Source organism: Oppia nitens, unplaced genomic scaffold (genome assembly GCF_028296485.1).
Source record: "Oppia nitens isolate AA-2021 unplaced genomic scaffold, nextdenovo-longstitch-racon4-pilon3 scaffold9_pilon_pilon_pilon, whole genome shotgun sequence".
Taxonomy (NCBI): Eukaryota; Metazoa; Arthropoda; class Arachnida; order Sarcoptiformes; family Oppiidae; genus Oppia; species Oppia nitens.
In genome coordinates this window covers 2,026,990-2,053,487 of record NW_026533253.1, presented here as the reverse complement: position 1 = coordinate 2,053,487, position 26,498 = coordinate 2,026,990, and the positions used below count along the sequence as shown (strand labels likewise).

The window sequence follows — 26,498 nt, the reverse complement described above, 5'->3', positions numbered from 1 at the left end:
TTTCATGTTTATTTAGAAATACAACAAATATTAATTAAAAATAGTTTATTATTTTATTAATAAGATAAAAATTTGTTGTTTAAAATATTTAATAACTATAAAATTATTTTTGTTAAAAACAATTATTTTTGAAACACTATATAAAAATATAAATTAGATACAATTTTGTGATGGATGCTTTTATAAGTTTAAAACAAAACAATTGAATGTTTAATCAATATTCAATGAAGTTATTCAATACTATATGGATTCAATAATAATAAAATAATGTAATTAAGTGCATATATATAATATGAAATATTTATTGATATATAATGAATATATATATATAGATATATAGTATTTTATTTTTTTAGAAAATGATAATTATTGTCTGGATCTTAGTTTGGGTTTATATTCAATAATATTGGCACAACTGAGCTGATTGGATGAGTAGTCTTGTTTGTAGACAATAACAGATCTACTGATTATATTATTGGGTCCACAAAGTGGTAAAAACATATCAGTAAAAAAATATTTCCCGATATCGAGCTCTCCTTCTTCGGTTACTTTATAAGGAGGAATGTCTATAAAACCCAATTTTGACGACATGTCACCCAATTGGCACCGGTATGGAGTGGTTTGAGTACAATCCCTTTCATAGACACAATTTGCTGATACATTATATGGATTGAAGATATCACCGCTAGTTCTACACTCAGATGTACTCCAATTCATATTACCTGTTAATTAATTAATTAAAAAATTATCATATTTTTAGAAATACACAAAAAAACTTAAATTACCTGGACTAATTTGATTAATATGTAGCTTCCAGGGATGGTTAGACGTTTTGGTGGCATTGTCGTCACCCGGTTTGGAAATTTCAATGTAGACATACGTATCAGCACTACAATTATCCGATGGCTGTCTAAATATGAACTGTCCCTGAATTGGGTGATCAAATGTGGCAAATGCTGTCGTCATATTGACACCATTGATCTCAATGTTGGAACAGCCAATTGTGGTTCCTTCGGGACTATAAAAAACAAGTGCTCTGCCGATGACAGAGTCGCGACCAAAGAGAGGTAAATTAAAATCAGTTAACGTCACCACTTCTGTTGTTTTGTCGGCCAAATTTCCGTATTTACCGCTCAAATCTCCGACTGCATACTGATCTGTAGTTCCTAATCCTTCAGTGGGAACAGAGTCGGGATCGATATTACGCGGATTAAAGATAATACTATTAATGTTTGGACAGTCTTTATTAGACAGTTCTTTGCTTCTGACAATTTTGGGTAATTCGTCGATTCCATAGCTGTAAGCGTTTCTGAAGAGTTCAATATTGATTTCAACAATAGTTGGATCAAAAGGTGTTTCTTGACTCAACTCAACCGATCCCTTAAGCATTGGATAATTAAATTTAGCCGAAGCTGTGCGGGTATGCACTCTCTCAATGGGAGCACAACTTAATATTTTACCCGAATTTTCATCGGAATATATAATTAAATAGACGACAGAAACCAAATCAATTGATAATAAACTCTCAATATTTTTAAATGTATTGCCATTACTTGAAAAAGGATCCGATCCTATATTTATTGTTCCGGGAGTTAACTAAAGCATAAAAATTATATTTATTTATATTTTCATAAAATAATTGATAATAAATATGTCAAACCATATCTTTAAAGAAAGGGCGGCCAAGAAATGAGTTGCAATTATTAAGTCGATGGTCAGTCTTTGCTTTATCAGTTGCATCTGAGTCGAGACCAGCCATTAGTGTCCACTTATTTGCAGACGATTTCTTTACTTGTGTTGAATACGATAGACTCGACATAAGACCCGTTATATTATTGCATTGAATTAAGTAAACTGAGCCTTCAATTGGTGAATAAAATTTGGCCTCAAATATCTTTTTAGAGCCAAACGGCAGTATTATAGCACAAGAAATTGATCCGGTTTTCAGATTTCGCAAAACTAGTGTTTTGCCAATCAGAGTGTTATCTCCGGTAATTGATTGAAATCTGGCCGATAATATGTTTTCGCGACCAATTTCTAATGGACCCAACAGAGTGGTCAGATCTAAGCTCATGGATGATGTACTGGTCGATGGACAGCCTGTTTCGCCAGACATGCCAACAGAGCTTCCATAGACTTTCCAATCAAATGATTGTTTGTCATTTGATCCCAAAATATTGGCCCGAATTGAAGTAAATCCGTTGTTCTCCACAAACAATACATATCCTCGCAAACCATTGGACTGAATGTTTGCGATCAAACTCTGGGAAAAGTCCAATACATTAGTCGTCGAAGAATTGCTTGTGTTTGACGACAATCGCTGRCTATTTATTGCTATTATAATTGCAATTAAATTGTGTTTGCAATAAATTATAATTTGTTAAATTAATTTTAATATTATAATAATTTAGTATAATTATAATAATTATAAATAATAAATAATAACATTACAAATTATATGATAATAATGAATGTTTATTTTTTTATTACTTTTTTAGTGCCATTTAATTTAATTTATTTAATATTTTAATATTGATGTTAAAAATATGCTACCATTAATTTGTTTATTGTTAAAACATAATAAAAACTGGATCTATATATTTATATACACAGTTAAATATAATACATGTATAAAGTAGTATTTAAATTATCTCATACTTTATATACAGTAGTATAACATAATACAGTATATAGTACACACGTATTAAAGTGTATGTATGTTATATGAAATGCTGTTTTTAAATCTCATATCGCAAATAATAGTATGCAATCTTAAATTGTTAACAAAAATATTTGACCTCATTTTATCACTTGTAGTGAAAAATCTTGAACTTATATAATAATAATAATATTATATTGCAATTAGTAAATATATCACTGTTTTATATCTTATACGTGATCTGATATCTATTGATTTAATCTTCACTTTGATTGTAAAGTTTTATATAAAGTTTTAAATTATTCTAAACTAAAATTTGTAAAATACTGAATAAAGTTTATTAAAAATTATGTAAAATATGTTATTAAACTATATGTATAAATAATTTAATTTAATTGTTTATAAACGAAACAAAAATATATTTAATTACAATTTATTAAAAAAATGTTATTTAATTATAATTAAATAAAATTTATAAAATTACTAAATTAATATTACTTACGTATAAATAATGATAATATGATGAAAGTTACAAAAGTCGACAAAGTGTTGAAAAAGTCCGTTAACACCATTGCTGTCCTAATTCAAGAACTGGTCACAAGACAGACAATGTTTGCTAACTTTCTATTGATATTCAGGTCTTATATTGAGGTCCGACCCAAACCAGTGAAAGCCTTCACAACAATCAATACAACTAAATAATTGATTAATTTATCAAAAATAGCACTTTTATGTAGTATTGTTGTTATATTTGAAATTACAAAATTTTCAATATATAATACAATCCAAAAAATTGGTTTTTATTGAATACTCTTTTTTTTAAAATACATGTATGTCTTAACTCGTGCGGAGTTAATATGAAAATGAAATTTAATTTTAATTTTAACATTAGATGAAAGCAGAAGCAAATGGCAAAACAGGAAACAATTATTTAGTTAATTAAACTATTTTTAAACTTTCTTTTTCGGTAAGAAATAGCCCACACTTTACAAAACAAATCGTTTTTATTTAATTTTCATGGCTTTCTCTAATTGTATGTTTGTCTAAACATTAAACTAATATTATGATTATAATAACTTACTATTAAAATTTCATGAGATTTAAAAAAAAAATTTAACAAGTGGTTGTATTATAATTAGATTATATCAATTGTTTTGTATATCAAAATGTTATATCTCTCCATAATTTTACTATAAATAGTTACAAATAAATATTAGGTTTTTACTGTTAACTAAGTTTAAACAATTGCATATTTAATTATGTGAAATATAAATGTATTAATTTTACAATAACAATACAATTAAATTGTTTATGCAAACAAAAAATTACCTTTTAGAAAATTAACAATAATAATAAATTCATTAATAAACCAAAATAAATTATGACAAATTATCAATTAATAATTATATAAATAATTAAAAAAAAATATATAAAATTTATTCATTAATTTTTAATAAAGTTTGCACTAGGTCATATTGTCCATTTGCTATTCAAAAATAATTATATTTTTATATTATATTTTGTTTTATACATTAAATAATAAGTGTATATATTAAATATATAATTATTTATTAATTAAATGAAATGATTTAAATTGTAATTAAAATGTTTTAAAAAGTATTGCTGAGATTGAAATTATATCATATCATAAAATATCTATATTTAAAAAATATAATATAAAAATGTGGCATTTTTGTTGTGTTGTTGTTGTATTTGAATTATAAAATTTTAATACGTTTATTAATTATCATATATTATTCAATACAAACAAATAACCTTGGTTCAACTATTCATAATTAGTTAATTTAATTAAATAATGATTTAAGATATAAAGTTTCAACAAAAACAATCATTATTACTGTTAACATAAATGTATTAATTTTATTAAATATTTTCATTTTCAGTGTACAGATGGCATTCAAAATATATTTGCAAAACTGTATAAATTTATTGCAATTTAAGTCTAAATTTATATTTTCAAAACTATTATATAATATAAACCATCGATAAGTGTTACCAAATGATAACTTTTTATTTAGTGTTTAACATAGCTGTATATAATATAATAAATTTTAATAATACAGTATTTAATGAATTTATAAATTAAATAAATTTATATAAAACCAGTTGAGAATGCTAGAAAGCATTTTCAGACCAACTCCACCACTAAATTGGTTTATTAATTAATGTAAATATATTTATTAATAGTTTAATAATATTTTTTAATTTAAAAATTTCTTAATTACATTACATTAATAATGATATAATAATATGTAATCCATAGTATAAAATGACTCAAAGATGAAAAAATAATAAAAACTATAAKCATATTAGGTATCACATGATTCAGTAAAATAAAACAATATTTATTCATGTTTTTAATGACACAAAATAAAAAAAACTCGTCACTTATAATCACGTGATATCATAACTAAACTAATTATTATATAAATAAGTTTTTCTTATTTTTCTTATTTAATATTTTCATTTATATTTTGATATTTATTTGCAAATCAAAATTTTAAAAATGTAAATATATTTATTTTGACCGCTATTTTGTTTTTAAGATATAGATCATAACTTTTTTTTTAAACAACATTTCAGATTAAATTTTGATGTTTGAAGTCTAAACTTTTAAAAAAATCATTTTTATACTTTGGCCACCTTTTTAGATATTTTAGGATAATTTAGATATCATACTGATAGTCTAAATATTATTTTTGATGTATAATCCAAATCTGACTTAAGATTTTCAAAATTAAAAAAAATCCGACCAAAAGACAGACGGAAATAAATTCAGACAATTAATGCTTTCAGGAGTTCGTGAAAATGAGTGATAAATTTATAGTCATTTTTTAATTTGTAATAAAAAAGTCATTTAGTATAAAACTATACAGTAGTTAATGTATTTTACATTTCATATTTTCATTGCATATTAAATTATACGCACAAACATATCGTATTAAAGTTTTATATTTTAATAACAGTTAACTTTTTATTTGTTGGTATGTTTTTACTTTAAAATTGACCCAACATTTTGAAGATTACAACAGAATTTTAATTGAATTTTGTATATTTCATTAAAACTTATTTAAGACTTACATGTATTTCTATAAATTAAAATGTGAAAATTGTTAATACTATTTATACTATTTATATTATTTTTAATTCTAATTTAATTAATTTAAGTTTACTTTGTTTTCAATATTAAGATTTATATTCTAATATAATATTATTGTAAAATTCTTTAAATAAATTTAAAACATTTAAATGAATATTTTGTATGAAATATTTTTGTTACTTGTATTAGATCAGTATTTCCTTTATAAACCTTTATCGTAAATATAGTAAAATAAAATTTTTATTAATGAAATATTTGTTTATCAATTTGTTATATTAATTCAATTTTTAAAATACTTGTTTTCCAATAAAAAATTTATTTTTCAAATTATTATAATTATTGATATACAAAATATATGAAAAATCAATATGTGTTGTTACAAATTTTATAAGTTTGTTTTAAATACAGTATTTATTTTTGTGTCATCAAAATTACATTTATTATCTGATATAAATAAATTGAATTTTTCTTAAATATCTTACTAAAACTAATTAGTAAATCTAATATTTAATTTAATTTTGATCTTTTAATTATTTGCAATTAAGTTCTATACTATTAAAAAAATAAATATATTATCTTATAATTAATTATACAGATGGGAGATAAAATAGACTATTATTGTTTATAAATAGTTATAATTTATGTTTGTTAAAAATAATTATCCACTATTTATGTAAAACTCAAATCAATAAAAACTTCTGTTGACTTATAATACTATAGGCTTTAAGAGTCAATTTAATAGAAATGCTTTATTTTTAGCTAAATATTTAATGTCTAAATTATTAAAGCAAAACTACATTATATAAACGCTTAATATAAATGATTATGACTTAGAAATCAATATATGAACAGATGTTAGAATAAGATTGACAGCAATTTTAGAGATTATTAAAGATTAAGACATTTTGTTATATAAAACTCATTTATTTTGCATACAATATTTTACAACCAAATCTTAGTTAATAATAATAATAATAATAACTAGTTTGTCCCGAGCAACATGTATAGCCGTGCAATTCTTTTACTAATTTAAAAATATTTACTATAAGTAATTTGAATGAGACTTAATTTGTTTATACAACTACTACATAACCTAATGTAACAAAACTACTGAACCAATACACATTAATTCGACTAAACTTTTGAGAAATTTTAGTTTTTATATATATTTAAATAATTTTAATAAAAATTGAAAATTTAATTTTTGCGAAAAAAAATTTGCATTTGAAAAAAATTTACTGAAATTTAACACATGTAGCTAACATGTGCCATAAACTCACACAATATAGCAAAGTGTAATTACACGACACACCAGCCTACCTGTCCCTAAAACCTACCTGAGCTCAACAAAAATTTAAAATTTCCCATAGAAATAACATTACTTTAAATAAAAATTGAAAATTTTAACACAAATTGAAAATTTTTGCATTTGAGAAAATTTTACAAAAATTTAGCACAGGTAGCTTACCTCCCGGTGCCCTGTAACTCATATAATATAGCAAAGTGTAATTACACGACACCAGCCTACCTGTCCCTAAAACCTACCTGAGCTCAATAATCATTTAAAATTTCCCATAGAAATAACAGTGCTTTAAATTAAAATTGAAAATTTTAACACAAATTGAAAATTTTTGCATTTGAGAAAATTTTGCAAAAATTTAGCACAGGTAGCTTACCTCCCGGTGCCCTGTAACTCATATAATATAGTAAAGTGTAATTACACGACACCAGCCTACCTGTCCCTAAAACCTACCTGAGCTCAATAATCATTTAAAATTTCCCATAGAAATAACAGTGCTTTAAATTAAAATTGAAAATTTTAACACAAATTGAAAATTTTTGCATTTGAGAAAATTTTGCAAAAATTTAGCACAGGTAGCTTACCTCCCGGTGCCCTGTAACTCATATAATATAGCAAAGTGTAATTACACGACACCAGCCTACCTGTCCCTAAAACCTACCTGAGCTCAATAATCATTTAAAATTTCCCATAGAAATAATATTGCTTTAAATTAAAATTGAAAATATAACAATATATTTTTAGCTTTGAATTAAAAAATGGTTGTTGAGGAAGTGTGCACACATACAAACAAACAAACAAACAAACAAACAGACAAAACTATTATATTAAAATTATTAGGATAATATAATTTATAACTAAATATTATACTGTTTTTTCTATTAATAGTTAAAACAATCACTATTCCTTATTAAATTATTTATCATTAATAGTTATTAATTATATGTACATATAAATATTTATTTATTATTTAATAATAAAATAAATAGTAACTACGATTATAATTAATGTAACTAATACATTAATGTATATATTTTTTAAAAATTAATAACTAGATAAATAAATTAGTGATTAACAAAAAGTCAATTTCAAAACTAAAATTATAAAATAATAATATTAAAATTAAATAAATTTTTAAAAATTTAAACTTATTTATTTTATGATATTTTCAAATAATTTTTGATTTTAAGAGAATGTGCACTAAATTTTGAAAATAATATTTTAATAAATTTAAATAAGTAAGAAATCTAATAAACCGAAACCATGCTTTATTTTTACACTAAAATTTTAACCCAAATCCAAACCGTTTTTAGTTTAGCGACCACTAAATGATAAAATAAACCAATCAATCAAATTGTATACGTAATAGCAATTTATAACATGAGCTATTGATAAACACTAGATATGGTATATAAAAATAATATGAAATATAGATTAATCAATTATTTAAATTATATTTAAATAACATGCGGCATAATATATGTGCTAAATAATGTTTTAATAAAATAACAAAAATAATTTTAAATATTAATTAAATCATTTTCACTTTAAAAAATTTAACATTAAAACCATTTTGATGTTTCGCTATATACAATCAATGGCTTTTTTAAAACAAAAAATTCAATAAAAATTTTACAAACTTTGCTTTAAAGTTTAAACTTATATAAAAATATTGTTTACTATATAAATACTGTAATTATCTTTCAACAAAAATTGAGTTAATCAAAGACATAATTTATTAAGACTGAAATTAGTAAATTAATTAATAATTTAGTCCTAAATGAGTTGAAAAATAAGATTATTTAATATTTTGAGTCTTTTGAATTACACATATAAGTGATTATAATTGTTAAAAATTTACATATAATTTAAAATAATTTAGGATTTTCTTGGACTAAGATTAGAGATTTAGAGATGGGCAAATAGAAAGTTTCTAGAAAATTTCCCATGAATAAATTTCTATAGAAATTTAACTTATATTATACTATTGGATCCCCATATCTATATTTATTGGAAATACTATAAATATATTAATGAGACATAATATTGTACATATAATATTATATAAATGGGATACCTATATAAATAATTATAATTATCCAATAATAATCAGTTTTGTAAAATTTTATTCATTTTATTATATCATAGTTTAATATAATTAAATAAATTAATATTTACTTTAATTAATAATTAAAATACTTATAATAATACTTAATTATTACTTGTAATAACAATGTTACAAGATAACAAATATCGAGAGAACAAAATTAACCATGGGGATCCCAAAGATAGAAATTTCTTTTAGAAACTTTCTAGAAATTTCTCTATTATTTTATAAATTTCTCTTTTTTGCCAACACTAACTAAGATTTTAAAAATAGGATTTAAAAGTGTTTTCATATCATATCATATTTTTCGTTTAAATAACTGTTTTTTCTATAAATCTAAACAATCGACTAATTATTTAGATCTTCCTAAGAAGTTATGTCTCTAAATATTGCATTCATACTAATGAATAAAATATATTTTATGATGTCTTCTATATATAATATACCGTATATTTATAGTATATTTTATGATAAATTATCGTTATTTAGAGCTAAACATTAAATGAAAAGTGTCTAAACAATAAAGAAATGTTAGTAATCAAAGTTTTAAAGTAATTGCCATTGAAATGATATAACACTATAGAATATAATATGAAATCGTTATGATATATATAAACCTGAAATGAAATTTAATAAAAACTTAACTTTAAGGAGACTCCAGAGAAATCTATGATAAAAATGGATAGTAAGTCATAAATAAGTAACTTTTGTTACAAATAGTGTCATATATAGTATAATCAAGTAATGTAATACTGTATAGTATTGTATGAATTGAATGCATTACCCGTGAGACATAATATAATATTTTCACTTATGATATACAAAATAAATACTACAAAATTTTAATAGCTATACTATAGTGAAAACTTTTAATTATATAATGTTTGTAATGCTATTTTACAGTATTTATATTACTTTACTGTATAAGTCATAAATTGTTACTTTATTCAATACAATAATCTGCTCTATCTATATATAAATTTATTATTTCAAAATACTATATGATTTATACTATGTAATTTTTCGAAATTTAACAAAATCTATATCATAATTATTCTATAAGTCTAAATATTATCAAGCAATTAAAAATTTAGTTCATTTAACATTGGTTTGAATTTTGATATATAAAAAATTGCACTTTTTTAATCAAACTGTTGAAAACTAACCTAATTTAAAAATTATAAATTATAAGTAAATATTCTACAATACATTAATGTTATTTTAAAATAGAGACTAACAATCACTCTAACAGTTAGAGTCTAGCTTAACATTAAAGTTAAACTACTGTATAGTATAAGCTTAAAAACTTACGGTACTTTAAATTTTTTATAGAAAAATTCATTTATATAGTGTTTTGGCAAATATTGTTTGATATTTGCCACGCGTTTAATACAAATGATTTGCTTGTGATTAGTGTAGAAAATTATTTATACACTTCAATAAAAAAAATGATAAAAAATTAATGAAATAAAATATTATTTAATGATCGCTTCAATTTATTTTTATTGTCAATTGTTTACAATGGTATTTATATAATGTTACAATTTATATACTTAATTTACAATAATTTTTAAGAATACGATTGACTTAATTGATTGTATGTTAATATGAGAATACATTATATTAATAGATATAATAAGATCTATTTAAATAATTACTAATTTAATTACAAAACTTTTTCAATTTTTGTCAAAACACTTAAATTTTTGTATAATTATATTACTATTGTGTAAATTTTGTTGTTGTTGGTATCTAAGCTAATTTGTTGTAAAATTTACAATTTAATCAATTAGTCAGTCATATATTAAAATAATAATAATTAAAGTACATTATATTATTATTACTGTATTATTAAAAAATGAGAATATATTGAAAACTTGCTCTCATTATATATTTTATGGATATATTATTATTTAATTACTAAATAAATATTACTTTATAATTAATTTTATATTTACAAAACAATAGCTAATAATTTAAGTTATTTATATTTTGTTGAATTAGGGTTTTGTTAATGAACTCAAAAGAAATATTTTGACAAAAAAATAAAATGAAATATTAAACAATACATTTAATACATAATATTAAATAATAATTTAATACTTATATTAAAAGATGTGTTGGAAAAAATCACAACAAGTGATCCAATGGTTATTATCATTATTATTGCACTATTTATTTGAAAACACTATATGAATGATAAAAATACAATTAACTGCACTTCACATATAAAGTGTCTATATTTTTATTGGTTTGTCCTCTAACTCGGCGGTAATGCCATAGAATGTGTCAAAAACGGGTGATCTTTTTTAAGTCGATTTTCGGTGAGTTCATCGGTGTCCTCGTCGGATGACATGTCCTCCTGTCCCGAGAGGTCTAAGTTGTTTTGATGTTTTTTCTTAGCGGTGGCCATCTCTGCCGCGTGTCTAACGATTGGTTCAGAGTTTGGATTCAATTGTTTTTTATGGACTCAACTCTACTGAAAACAACTGTTTGCTCACCTTTTCCTCCATTTGGTTCTCCGATTTTGAAACCATACCTATCATTTGAAAACATAAATTTCATTTAATTAAGCATAAAATCTTATGTTATTTAAGTTTAAATTGATAGTTAAGAAAAAATAATGTAAAATATATTTATAGTATAAAATTATTTTTAAAAAATTGTTTAGTTTATTAAATTTATATTTAAATTTATTTAAAAAATCGACTGATGTTTTATCTAAGCTACAGTAAATAAAGTTGCATAAATAAGTATCTCTAATATAAGTTAATAGTGTAGTAAATTTTGGATGATATTTTAATTATTATAATGTAGATATTGTATATAGTGTACTCTAATTTATTATAAAATTTATTAAATTACTATTTTAGGGCCAATTCTAGAGCAATAACTTAATTATATCAATCCAAATAAAAATTTATTATTAATTTTATGTCAAACATTGGTTTATTTTGTTATGATTAAACTCAAAATATAACTAACAATGTTATAACATAAAAGTAATAAAATATTTATTTGTAATACACTTTATCTGAATTATATGTTATATACCAATAATAAAAAAATCTAAGTGATATAATATTATTTAACATTAATAAGTTTACAAATATCATATATAAAACACTTTAACAACAATTGCTTTATAATATAATCACTAAACATTTTGTTTCACATTAAGTGTCATATGAGTACATAATAAGAGCGATAAAACTGTTAAAATTGAAGGCAAGATATGAACCATAAAATAAAGAAACGTTTTCTAAATATGTAATCATATGGTTATAATAATGTGTGGGCGATCTCTCAGCCACAATAATAAACACTTTTTTGTGTATTTTATTAAATATATAACTTATAAATTATATACAAGTAATTGTTTTTTTTATAGATATTGATATTATGTTTGTCTATGAAAACATTTAATATCAAATTAAATATCTGACTAAACTAATGATAAAATAATAGGCACATTGAGTTAAATTAGGTTCAAATGACACAAAAAATTGTTTATATTTTTTTTTATAAAATAATGTGATTATTGTGTAATTTGAAACATGAAATAAAATGTAGGCCTACCTTGACTTGACTCTCAGACATGCCGAGAGCATAGGCCAGTTTGGCCCTCTCAGGTCCGGCCAAATACTTTGTTTGTTCGAATGTTTTTTCCAGAATATATATCTGATGTCCCGAAAAGGTGGGTCGGGTGTGCTTTTTCTTGCCGTCTTTGTCTATACATGTTTGACTTACTAAGTGGACATTTCATGATTTAATAAAAATGATTGACATAAAATCAAACACTACCTGCACCGGCTAGTCGTTCCCTCCAAAGTGCTTGATTTTGAACCATACTGGGCCAGTATAAGTGTCGACCAGAAAGATCGCCCAATGAGGCCAACTTATGGCTCAAACCATTCGCTTGATTAAAATACATTCCTCCGGCAACAGCGGCTGCACCTAAACTGAATCGGGGTAAAGCACCTGCCAGTGCTGTATTGAACGCTGTATTTGTTTGTGTTGCCGCCAATGCTGCTGATGGACGACTTAAAATATCGTGGATATAATGAGAAGTTCCCGAAGCGGCTGATGATGTGGACGAAGAACTAATGGCTGATGGAGATGAAGAAGCAGTTGTGGTCGCTATGGATTGCTTTATGTTTAGAGAAGGAGAAGAACGAGAGTAATGAGAGTTTGTGGTCAATGATGACGGAGAAACACCGGTATTCACTTTAAGGTCAGTCATCGAGTGAAGGGCAGACAGGGGTCCGGTGGATGAGCCCAACAAATGAAAGGCATTTTGTCGAGCAGTGGCCGCGTCGTGCATATTCATGTTAATCATCGACAACATTGATGAAGCCGTGTGGGGAATGTTGGCTAAATTTGATGGGGTCGGTCCAGATGGACTGCCCAACTCTAACATCTCACTCAATACAACTTATAAATAATCATTATCAACTTATCATTACACTAATAATAATTATTATTATTCACAATAATAATTCACAAAATATACATCAAAAGAAAAAATGATTAAAAAGTTTTTATTTACACGACTCTATAGTTGAGTCTACAATAAATTCAACAATAATTTCAATGAATTCAATGATTGTTAAAATAACTCTCACTATTAGCCAATGACTCTATATTAGAGATGACAGACAACTATTATGAGAGCAGTCAGTCATTGCCTGACAGTATGCCATAAATGAGTGCTAAGTTTAGTCCGGAAACAGCATAGGGTTTGTTGAGGTGTTGGGATCGGCTGGAGCTCCACCTCTGCCACTGAGAAATAACACCCACTTAACTATCGGTAAGTTTGCAGTCACTCATTCATCATTGACTGCAAGGCTGAGCGCAACTCTTACACAAAACTCTGGCAAATCGTACGCAAACTCATTGACCGAAAGCTGCAAATTGTGATACAATTATATTAGTTAAAGACAACACAACAACATGGATGACATGATAACTAAAGAGCCTATCATATGATACGGACTCTCTCGCGACACAACTAAATGATATCTAAACTAAATTCAAGTATTATAACCATTAATATGCTATGAAAACTATGTTCAACACCTATAATAAATCAAAGTCGAGCTCTAATTTATTGCTTTTTACAACATTTATAACATTTTTAGCTAATTTTTATACATATATCAGGACTTAAAAATTGTACATCACTTTGATCTTTGATGTCGATTCTCACCACTAAGACATCACTTTTGATTGCATCCCAAGACACTACTCTCAACACTTTCATTTGAGTCAACACAATTCTATGTATGTATGTATGTGTGTATGTTTATATGTATGTATGTGTATGTATGTATGTGTGTGTGTGTGTGTGTGTGTGTGTGTGTGTGTGTGTGTGTGTGTGTGTGTGTGTGTGTGTGTGTGTGTGTGTGTGTGTGTGTGTGTGTGTGTGTGTGATAGCTTAAGTGATGTTATGTATGTTAAAAATTAACAACAGTCTGATTGGTAAGTGCTATGAATTGACTTCTTTTAGTGTCAAAGTTATCGTAAAACACGTGAATGTATTAAGCATATGAATACTGTAGTGATTTTCGTATTAAACGTTGATATGTATAATATATTGGATATACAGTATAGTAAATGTGACATAAATGGTATTATAAGGTGAATATTGTATATATTTTGTATATAATTCAATAATAATGTGTTATTCTTATGGCTATTTTCACACCGTTCTGGTCATTAGCCTATTATGTTATTATTATTATAAAAGATGAGCTAAACTGTGAACATTTAGCACAATATATATATACAATATATGCTCAATGTTTGGTCGCATTCATATTGATCTGAATGCCAGTAATGTTAGCTCTGGGAAAAGGTGCCAACCGTTCATGGGTTGGCATTTTTTATGCCGACCCATTCAGCCATACAATAATCACTTTAACACATGCAAAACCTTTTGCCTGTATTTAAAGCCTATTAAATAGAAAATATCGGATCTATCGCAGGGGATCTACAATATATTCATACAATAGATATACTGTTTGCTGGCATTGCCTATGTTTGCTAGTCTATGGTGTTGTGTGTATATAAAATTGTATATAATATTGTATATATGGTTTATAAGCCATATCGGTATAAATATCAATTGCCTGTTGATATTTAAAGAGCAACATTATATGTTTGACTATTATAGCGCTATTGTCAACCATTGAAGTCAACGTACATTTTATAAGCTGATCTCATGCATAAACCATTGCTTTTATTATCTAAGTTTTATTATATATGAAAAACTGATTCATTGAATCATTCAAATCATTGCCAAAACCATTCAATTCATAGCATTTTTACTATTGCACTGACATTACACCCGACACTGGTCTCTAACCATCTAAATATGTTATTGATTACTCACAGCTATCTCAATAATAATATAATAATAATAATAATAATAAACCATATTATATTGCTTATAATATTATATATATTATTACTAAAAGATCTCATTCTCACATATATCCAGTAAATTATATCAATATATAAATAGTTAATTCAATAATTGTATCAACACATTGATATACGCTCTCATTAATAATGGTTGTAAATAAGATGTAGCAGTGAGTGATTTTTTAATAACTAAATTAGATAAATATATGTATTTAAAAAATATTTTAAAAAATATATTAAAAATTAAAAATTTGTATATTTTAAAATTTCTTTTTATTTTAAGAAAATTTTTACATTTATTTATTAAAACGTTCATTAAATATTTTTTCTCTAAATTGTTTTTCTAAAACGTATGATATATTTTCTTCAATTAGTTTACATTTATATTCATGTATACGTCTGTTCCATATAATCCAATGCCAGTTAGAAATTCTTGCTTGTTTTGAAGCATATGACCAAACATACATTGTTTTGGTTTTAACATTATCATTAAAACTAACAGATTTCATTATTTAATTTTATTAATTATTTTAATAATTATTTTATCATTTAATAATCTGTTATGTAAAAAAAACTTTAATATATTTTTAAGAGAATAATTTCTTGTTCTAAGTAATATATAAAAAAGTGAATAATAGCCACATGTAGTAGATAAAATGCGTTGCAATGGTATGTGATTAAATATAAATTTGTTACCATTTAATTTAATAAAAGTATATATTTCTTTATGATATGGTTTTTTACCAAATGAATCAAAATATTCTATAGGTCCAGTTATGGGAACATAAATAGCAAACCAATGCTCACCAGGTTGTGTTGATTTGTGTGTGTTAACAATAAATGCACAAGGTTTATTAGTTTTCAAATAAGTTATTTTATCTAAAGCTAAAACTCCACAAAATTGATTTTTAGCTATTTTATCTTGATTAATAAAACTTAATAAGTCATATGTGTTCATATTTAATAATCAGTAGTTATATTTCGATTTTCATCAATTTCAATAGTATTATCAAAAACAGCATAACAAATTAATTTAATAGCATTAGCTAAATTTTCTGAAAATTTTAAATGCACATTAATATATCCACTTTTAGGTAAATTAATGTATTTATCTGTAAAGCTAAAATCATTATTTAAATTAAATGCATATAAACATAAACCATTTTTATAATTTTTAACATCAATAGGTGATGGATTATTAACAAAGTTATAACCCAAATTTAACAATAAATCATGATATTCTCTAGAAAATAAATCAGTTGTATAATTTGGTTGATATGGTAATTTTGGAACCATTTCCCCATTAACATTCAAAACTAAGTGATTCAAATTAAAATTTTGAAATCTTAAAGGATCTCTGTAACTATTTCCTCTATAAGCAGCATCATCAACCATTCCTAATATAATTTTACTAGGCAATTGGCCGAGAAATAAATTATCTATATTAAAAGTTGATTGTCCTTGTGTCAAATTAATTACTTTAATATTAGGTCGCTTTACTGGATATAGTGCATTAGATATTCTTAATGCTTGTGCGTGTGCATTAAGTAAACTTGGTGTTACCTTTACTTTCCTAGCAAAAATACTCATATCTGTAATTTTTAATAATGGATATTGATCTGCTGTCATTGCTGCCTGTTCTGAAACTGTTGGCCATCTTTCATTTGCTTTAGTAAACTCTAATTTAATAGGTACACCACTAATAAGTAATTTGTTTGATGTAAAGATTGGCCCATGTAATTTTCCATAAAATTGCATTGATTTACTAGAATTACATAACGTTACTAAATGTTCATTTGGATTTTCGTAGTTATAAGCTGGTGTCCAAAATGTTGTAACAAATCCTGACGGTGTTACGCTCCCATTTGAATAATTTGATTGTTTAGTAACTGCTTCAATAAATGACATATAATTATAATTTTGTGCTGCCTGACTAACTAATGTAGAGCCTAAGTATATTGCTAGTTGATCAAATGATGTATTTAAAATATAATTTGTTGGTGCAAAATTATTAATTGCCGCACCAAAGTTTGTCCCATCTCTATTTGTTAGTTTGCAAGTAAGCATTAAATAAATATTTTGCATATCAATATATTCGTCTGCTGATGCTTGAATTTCAAAGTCAATTGTGTTTGAATCAACAACATTTGATTTTGGTCTGTATTCAAGTAATTGTTGACTTTCTATTGCTCCTTGAAACTTTACTTTTTCAAACAAATTTAATTCTTCTTTTAATATTTCTGTTGCCATTATTAATTAAAAATATTTAGTTTTCGTGTTTTCTTTCTTTTTATAATCCTTTTTTTCTTAAACTTTTTTGATGGTCGTTTTTTTATTGATTTATTTGAAGAATGTTTTGTTTTACTTAAACGTATTTTATTAATTAATTTTTTTGATTTAACACTTTTTGATTTTTGCGGTAAGAAATCAATATTTGATGGCTCTATTTGATTAATACCTTGAATTGGTATACCAGCGCCTTTTTGATTACTTTTTGCTTGAGCACAATAATAAGAACTATAATCCATTATTTTAAACATGTAAACATATTGATTACTTTTACAGAACTAAATTATAAATGATAATGTGGTCTTATAATTATAGTAGCAAAAATTTTTCCTCTACGAAAAGTTAATACATTATTTTCTTCATCAGTAATTATCAAATTAATTGAGTTAAATTGATTATATTTTAAAGGAATAAAATTTTTAATATTAAAATCATATTTTATAACTTCTTCTTTTTCGGTACAGTTTGTCGGAATTATTCTTAAAATATTAGTTTTTTTATTTTGATAATTTGAATCAATAATTAAATTACAATAAACTATAAAATAATTTATATTTCTTGTAATACTTAAAGGGCGAATGTCACTTATTATTTCATTTCTTTCACTAAGTGTTGTTTTGAATATTCCAGGTTCATACTCATTTAAATGTCTTTTTTGAGATTCAAAATTTTCATATAAATTAAAATTATCAAATAATTCATCTCCTTCTCCAAGATAATAGTTTTTAAAACCTAACAATTTTTTTAAATTTTCATTGAAATCAATGTAAAATACACCTCTTAACAAAAAATATTTAATTTTTTTCTGATTATTTTTTATTGGTATTTTATTGATTGGTTTTCCCATATCATAATAATCTTTATCTGATATTATAATATCATCATATAAATTAAACCATTCTTTAGTTGGCATATAAAAATTACCATTTTTAATTTTATATAAATTTTTATCTTTATCAAAATCAAATTCTATGTTATTTATTGACCATTCTATTTTTTTAAATAAAACTTTTGGTAAATTTGATGTTTTTGATGAGGGCATAATATAAACAGTTGGATATTTACTTTTAATATACTGTTCAATTTTTGAATTAATTTTATTTATGGTATCTTTTAAATTATCTTTCCAATGAATTTCTTTATTATGTACTATTTGATATTCTTCAGTTATATTTTCACCCAGGGAATAAGTTGGGTCAAATTCAACAAGATATTTGGTTATATTACTTAATTTATCTTGGTCAGTATCAACAAAGTCATTTTTTATATCTCCATAAAAAGTTTCAGGTACCCATTTAAAATGAAATATTAATTTTAAATTTTCTAATGGCTTTTTTAACTCAAGTTTTTTCGGTATAATTAGCTCAGTTAAAGCACATTCTTGAGGTTGTTTAAATGAAATTGGAGGATTATACTCTACCTCTATAATACTTTCATTATTATCATTAGTTAAATAAAAATATTTGTCATCATTTTCAAAATAATTCATTTTTATTAAATTTTTATTAATTCATTCCCATAATATGAACCTCTTATTATAAGATTATTTTTATCTTTAATTTTATATTTATAATAAGGAGATGTAAATAATATTTTATGAATCATAAATAATTCTTCACTATAATTAGGTATATATCCTTTCTGAAAAATGTTTCTTAATAATTGTATTCTAACAATATCACCAATTTTAAATTTTTGTTTTTCTTGTGATTTATAAATTTTAAATAAATTTCTGTAAACATATTTTTCATTATTTTTTGTAACATCAATTGGTTTATATTTTGTTCTACTATGTACTGTATTATTATAATTATTTATTACACTATCAAAAACATTAATAAATTTATTAGTTTTATTTTTATACATGTATTTATATAATTTAGATTTTAATGTTTGTATTAATCGTTCAGCAACTCTAGCTTTTGCTGTATCTTTTAAAACTAAATGTTTAATGTTTCGCCACTTTAAATATTTTTTTAAATATTTATTAGTGAATTCACGACCAGCATCAGTAGATAATATTGTAGGTTTTCTTTTAGTAGACTTAAAAATTTTTAAAAAAGCAGATTTTACATTTTTAGCCGTTTTATTTTTTAAAAGTTTTGCCCATGCAAATTTAGATAAATTATCAATAACAATTAATATATATTTATAATTTTTGTTTGCTTCAAAGTGCTTTATTTCCATAAGATCGGCCTGCCAATTATGATCAATATGTTTAGATACAATTGGATTTCTATTAAAATTTAATATAACTTTATGATGAACTGCATAAACTTTTTGCTTTAATAACCAATTTTTTATATAAGATTTAGTAATTAAAGGAACTTCATTTTTTACAGATTTATATAAATTATTAATTCCACTATAACTTGAAGATAATTTAATATTATAATAATGTTTTGATATTATTTTATTAATATTTTTCCCAATTAACATCTTTTAAATTTAATTTTTTAATATTACGTAAATTATATTTTTTATTAGTTTTCAAAAGTTTTAATTTATCAGTAGAAGTTATTTTAGGACTAATTTTTAATTTATTAGTGGACGTAATTTTTGGACTTATTTTTACTTTATTGTTTGATTGTATTTTATCTGAATTATATTTCGGTCGCTTCCGTTCAGATGGTGTAGAAATTAATTCCCTTTTATTACGTCTAAATGGATTTTTTACCAAAACAGGATTAAAATCATCAATAATATTTGATTTTGGTAATTTTTTAGGTATTTTACTACGTATTTTTCTAGACTTTTTTACAAAATTTAATACATTATCTGGATCAATAATAGCTGGCAAGTTTGTTATTGCATTAGTTACATTAATATAATCTTTTTCTTCTATGTTTTGAAATTTTCTTTTAAAAACTAAAAATCTTCTTAAAGCTTCGGCATATAATTTTGCTTTATCACGTTCATTATAATTACTGTTAAGAATTATATAAATTTCTTTATCCAAATTATTTATTTGTAATAAATTTGGATCTGTTTGAATTTTTTGAATATTCAAAAATTCATTAGTTTTATTATCAGTTGATAAATCTGAGCTTACAAGTTTCATTTTTTTAAAGCTCATTTTGATTTTAATTTGTTATATAATTTTTTACCAGCATATTGCATTAGATGAGATAACGCTTGCTGAAGTAATATTTTTAGAATGATATTACCACCACTTTGATTTAAGATTTTTTTTCGTTTTAAAACTGTTGATTTTTTTGATAGTTTGACTAAATAATTTTTGTAAATTTTTAGTTTTTGAAAATCACATGTTTTTAAAGGGATATTTCCATATAGACAGTTTTTTGCTATCTCTGATATAGCATTTATTACACATTTGTTTGCTTTTTTTATTATATTCTTTCTATTTTTTAACGTTTTTGCTAAACTTAATCTTTTTAAATATGGTAAACACTTTAATACATTATTAAATTTATTATTTTTTAATGTATACAACTTTTTCATTATCACCAGGAAATATATTAGTTCTAACTCTCATATTAATAGAAGTATTTTGATCAAAGTCTAAAAATAAATAACTAAATGGTTTATTTTTAGTAGCATCTATATATGACTCATAAATAAATTTAGGATTTAAACTGTCAATTTGATTACTTAATATTTTTACTTGTAAGCTTTCTCGAGGATTTGACATTAATATAATATATGTTGAATTTGTTGAAATATCTCGCATATATTTATTTTTTGGAAATAAATTTTGAATTAATAAAACTACAGTAATATTTTTATGATGAGAAGTTTTAGTAAATAAATCACTTATTAATAAATCATTTCCAATTAAATGCATACTGTCATCAATAATTAACAAATTATTTTCATGTTTAGAGAAACTATCAAGGATATTATTATCTATTTTATCAATTTTTTGAATACTTATTTCATGGACTTCATTTATATTTGGAAAACCCTGACCCGAACAATAAATTATTTTGTTAAAATAAAATCCATATAATTCATACATATTTTCTAATAATTTGACAACAAATGTTGTTTTTCCAGAGCCTGATGGTCCATAAATTAAAAATCTCCTTGGATGTTTAAAAGATATATCATAAATATTCATTTTATATTGATGCAATTACCTTGAAAATTCTTATATAAATAAAAATGTTGAAAATGATTCGTAATTAAAATGGCTTTTATTTGCCCAAATTTTGAAAATATAAAAATTATAATTTGTTCAAATGGGTTTAAAGTTGATTGTGAATTTATTTTGCGTGAAATTGGATTTTGTTATAAAAATATAAGCGGTTCAATACCGTTTAATTGTCGTATGAACAAAAATAAAATTGACGTAACTAATCAATTTTTAATCGATTATTTAGAAAATGAAAAACATGGAATAAAATTTAATAAAAAATTTGAATACGGTTTATCGACAAGTGAATTTATTTCTGTATTAAAAACATTATATCATTTAAATAGTGATAATAATGCCAAATATATTGGTATTTGCAAAAACGACGATGGAATAAAAGGATTGCTATATAAAGCTGGATTTGGCCAACTAATTGTTGAACTTGAAAACCTTGATATATTTAAGTTATGTGAAAACAAAATTCCATCAGATGCTGAATTAATGATTATACAGACAAAAGACTTAAATATAAATCCATGTGCAATTCACGACAGACTACAGTCAACTTATAAACCTTTGTGTGCTAGAACTAAAGCTGAATATCTATTTACATATTGCAAATCATTAAATGATCAATTAAAAAATCAAGTTGACTCATCAGTAACTATACAATAAGTAAATGTCATTTGCTAATATGAAGCCAATAAGAGAAGATCAACCATCTCTTAATAAACTTTATAAATCTGAATGTACACGCAATACTGTGTACACTATTTTAAATGAAGAATTTGATTATGTATTTGATAGTTTATTGAAAGCTGCAGAAAATATTAAATCTTTGTTAGGATCTCAAGCTATTCGCAGTAAAGATGATATCAAAGAAATGTTTATTCAATATGGGTTTCCATTAGAAAATCTAAATGATTTAAAAAATATACTAAACACATTAAAGCATTGGAAAAGCGTAGATGTCTGCGATTCTTCAACTACTAATATAACCGAAAATTATGAGGATGTTATAGACGCTATCTAGTAAGTAAAATTGGGTCAAATTAATTATATATTACTAATTGTCTCAATTTTATTTACAGAAAATAAATCAACTGAAAATAATTAATATAATGCTTTATTATAATATTTTTTTTTACAAAAATTATTTTTATATAACTGATTAATAATTTTTTATATATTTTTTATAAAAATTTCCCTTCACCATATTTAATAAAATAATTATATAAAAGTAAATGTATTAGTTTTATTATTTATTTGTCCGATGATCCAAATCCTTTAATACCTCGTTTTGTATTTAATATTGGGCCAACAAATGCTGTCAAATCTTTATGTTCTATAATAGCAATTTGAGCAATTTTATCTCCAAAAACATAGCCAAAGTTATCCATGCTGTTATTTATTAATAGTACTAATATTTCCCCAGTGAAATCAGCATCAATAATGCCTGCGCTTACATCAATTCCTTTAATTGCTAAAGAGCTTCTTGAGAATATTTTTCCAAAACAATTGTGTGGTATTTGCATTTTGACGCCAGTCTTGATTAATTTTCTTTCACCTGGAGCCAATGTACCTACTTGGTTGCAAAATAAATCATAGCATCCACTATCAGGTGTTGCCTTAGTTGGTAATTTTGCACCATCTTCTAAATTAACACGTAACTGTTTGTCTAATAATTAAAAATTAGTTAATATTTATTAATTTAATTGTTATTATATACCTCTAGGAACAAGACAATTTGATGTATAAGTCGATGGTCCATTTAGTCCTCTTTCTTCTCCTTGCTTTAATTGTGCAATTAAGGAATATCCAATTTTAGTATTTTCTAGTAATATTTTCCTTTCAATTAGAGATTGATTTGATAAACCTAAACGAATATATCTTGTGTCTGAGTCTACCCAAAAAAATTTACAAAATAGTTTTATATTATTTAACTCTAAATTTGGCATTAATTCTCCCAAAGTATAAGCTGGATAATTGTATTCATTTTTAATGTTTATAACAAGTCTATGATATGGTTCGATTACATAAGTATCAACTGGTATTATATTTAAGATTCCATAACATACGAGTTTTAGCATTTGAATTGTTTTTATTGTAACATTATTTATGTTGCAACTTTTGTTAGTTTCAATAATTGTAGCCTTTGATTGTTGATTGAAATTTATATTATTTTTATTAGAATTGTTATTAACTCTAACATAGCCATGAATTGTTTTGTTTTCAGCTGGATTATTATCAATTATTATTGTTTTATTAGTGTCAATAACAATATCTTTAACATTTTCTTGAATATTATCTTGAATATTATCTTGAATATTATCTTGAATATTATCTTGAATATTATCTTGAATATTATCTTGAATATTATCTTGAATATTATCTTGAATTTTTTCTTGATTATTTTGATTATTATCTTTAATATTATTAGTATTATTTGATGTATTTATTTCTGTAGTTTTGGCATTAGTATCGTTATTTTTTTTTTCTTTTTTATTATCTATAAAATTAAAATAAATTATAATATTTTAAAATGACCAAATGGTAGGCTATTGATTCCATTATTCATTAAATAGGTTTTATCATCAAACGGATGCATTACGAATTTATTTAATTTTAAGGTTTTAAGACTATGATTTTTTGATTGAATTCGATTCATTTTTGTATTGTAATAAAGTTCGTTAAATAAAACGTTATGATAATTTGAGTGAGATAAATAATTATTTATTATAGATTTATTAATACCTTTAGCAACTTTTTTATTAAGAGTATTATTATATTTTATTGAATATAATTTACTTTTTAATCCGATAAATTCGTTAACAATCATATCACCATATTCAGATTTTAAATAACCAATTAATTTTTTATTTTTTTCACTAAATAATTCATGTGATTTAGAAAAATTTGAAAAATCCATTATAGGAAAAAATTCATTTTTTAAATCTTTATAAATATCATTAGTTTTTATTTCATAAACTAATGAGTCAGTGTCTGTATATAATAATTGTATATTAGATTTATAATAATCTTTAAATAAATTATAATGCATTGAATACATATATGCTTTTGATAATTCCAAAACTGAAAATCCAATACTAATAGGTTTATCTAAAGTAATATTTATTTTTTTCATTTTTATTAGTGATGTATTAGGTGATAAAATTTGAAAAGTTTCATAATTAATTTTTTGAACACATTTTTCAGCTTGTTTCCAATTTAGAGCTAATTTAATATCCATGTGTTTGCGTTTATCTTCAATGCTTTTTCCAAACACTGAATTATTCATCAATTTATACAAATCTTTTTCAAAATCGTTATTAGCTTTTTTTCGTAAATTAGTATTTAATATTATGTAAGACTTTAAAAAATTGTCTTGTGTAAATGAAATACCTTTATGTATTTTAGATAATTTTAATCCATAATTTAAATATAATTTTAAATTTTTAAAATGTATAATATAATTTTTCTTGTCATATAAAGTTAACATTAACTTTTCAGTAGCTGTACGTTTGTAACCGTATGATTTAAGTTTTTGCAATAAATTTTTTTGATAACTACTTAGTAATGTATTTGAAATTTTCTTTTTTTCAGGTGCTAATGGGAAATCTTTATGGTACTCATGTAAATTCTTTGGATAAATTAAATCACATTCAAGAATATATCCTTTTTCAGTATTTGTCTCAATATTATACCAATCAATATTATTTAATTTACTTATTGATTCCCATTTGAAATTTTTTAATGGTAACTTTTCGCTTAAACTTTTTCCATATAAATTGTTAACATCAAAATGAGCTAAGAAAATTTCAGGTTTATTTTGATCATAATCTTTACAATACTTGTTATTTGCTAATGAATGTCTTTTCATTGTATTACAAATACCACCTCTTATTCCTTTTTCTATAAACATATACATGTTGACATCTGTCATTAATTCTATTTCAACTTTTGTGTATTTTAAAGCTGCAGTCCATGCTAAACCAGGTATGCTATAAAAGTGAGTAGCCTCGAGTTCATATGTATTATATATAGTATTTCTAAATGTTTGAAAAATATCAGCGAGCAAACATGTATCTAATAAACAGTATATTTTTTGATATTCGCCTAAAGATTTAATATTAAATAATGACCATACATTTTTAGCAAATGAATAGTCTTCTATACTAATAGATTTATCAGTTAAAGAGGAATAAAATGCTTCAATAGGTGGTAATTTTTTATCATTTAATTTGTCCCATGAATCCATGTATTCGTATGGGAATACACCTTTTTTAAAAAGAATATCTATATTTTCATTATTTTTAAAATACTTTTTAAATACTTTTGTTGTTATTTCAAATTTCCCATTTGAATTTTTCAAGTTATTAACTAATTTATCCAAACTTTCGCTTAAGAATTGATATGAATCTAGTACTTGTATGTTATCAATACTAAAAGATATAAATTTTTCAATACTTTGTGGTATTATACTACATTTTTTGAAATATT

The 26,498-nt window shown here is 23.6% G+C and overlaps 3 protein-coding genes across 4 annotated transcripts; all 3 read right to left on the bottom strand.

Moving 5' to 3' along the window:
• Window positions 1-366: 366 nt before the first annotated feature.
• Window positions 367-3,231, bottom strand: LOC128964734 (uncharacterized). Its single transcript, XM_054311371.1, has 4 exons — window positions 3,162-3,231; window positions 1,661-2,334; window positions 786-1,596; window positions 367-722 (listed from the first exon to the last, which is right to left on the bottom strand). The coding sequence occupies exons 1-4, from the start codon at window positions 3,229-3,231 to the stop codon at window positions 367-369; spliced, it is 1,911 nt and encodes a 636-aa protein (XP_054167346.1).
• An 8,106-nt stretch (window positions 3,232-11,337) lies between these two features.
• Window positions 11,338-13,823, bottom strand: LOC128964537 (homeobox protein Nkx-6.2-like). 2 transcript variants are annotated; one of them, XM_054311159.1, is made up of 5 exons: window positions 13,416-13,823; window positions 12,992-13,337; window positions 12,767-12,936; window positions 11,689-11,726; window positions 11,338-11,613 (listed from the first exon to the last, which is right to left on the bottom strand). In XM_054311159.1, exons 1-5 carry the CDS (start codon window positions 13,605-13,607, stop codon window positions 11,448-11,450), a joined length of 912 nt encoding a protein of 303 aa, XP_054167134.1. In that variant the 5' UTR covers window positions 13,608-13,823; the 3' UTR covers window positions 11,338-11,447. The 2 variants fall into 2 exon arrangements, with proteins under 2 accessions (XP_054167134.1, XP_054167133.1); XM_054311158.1 differs by having other exon boundaries at window positions 12,992-13,823.
• A 9,437-nt stretch (window positions 13,824-23,260) lies between these two features.
• LOC128964733 (uncharacterized) lies at window positions 23,261-25,941 on the bottom strand. Its single transcript, XM_054311370.1, has 3 exons — window positions 25,773-25,941; window positions 23,728-23,901; window positions 23,261-23,676 (listed from the first exon to the last, which is right to left on the bottom strand). The coding sequence occupies exons 1-3, from the start codon at window positions 25,939-25,941 to the stop codon at window positions 23,261-23,263; spliced, it is 759 nt and encodes a 252-aa protein (XP_054167345.1).
• Window positions 25,942-26,498: the final 557 nt, after the last annotated feature.

Bases quoted from the DNA above. Each gene is read 5' to 3' on its own strand.
- LOC128964537 (XM_054311158.1), bottom strand. From the start codon at position 13,607: ATGTTAGAGTTGGGCAGTCCATCTGGACCGACCCCATCAAATTTAGCC. The intron at 12,937-12,991 runs GTAGTGTTTGAT...ATGTCCACTTAG, and splicing joins GGAACGACTAGCCGGTGCAG to TAAGTCAAACATGTATAGAC. The intron at 11,727-12,766 runs GTAGGCCTACAT...TTCAAATGATAG, and splicing joins TGTCTGAGAGTCAAGTCAAG to GTATGGTTTCAAAATCGGAG.
- LOC128964733 (XM_054311370.1), bottom strand. From the start codon at position 25,941: ATGACAGATGTCAACATGTATATGTTTATAGAAAAAGGAATAAGAGGT. The intron at 23,902-25,772 runs GTTTAAGCGAAA...TTTTTTGGGTAG, and splicing joins TAACAATTTATATGGAAAAA to ACTCAGACACAAGATATATT. The intron at 23,677-23,727 runs GTATATAATAAC...TTTAATTATTAG, and splicing joins AAATTGTCTTGTTCCTAGAG to ACAAACAGTTACGTGTTAAT.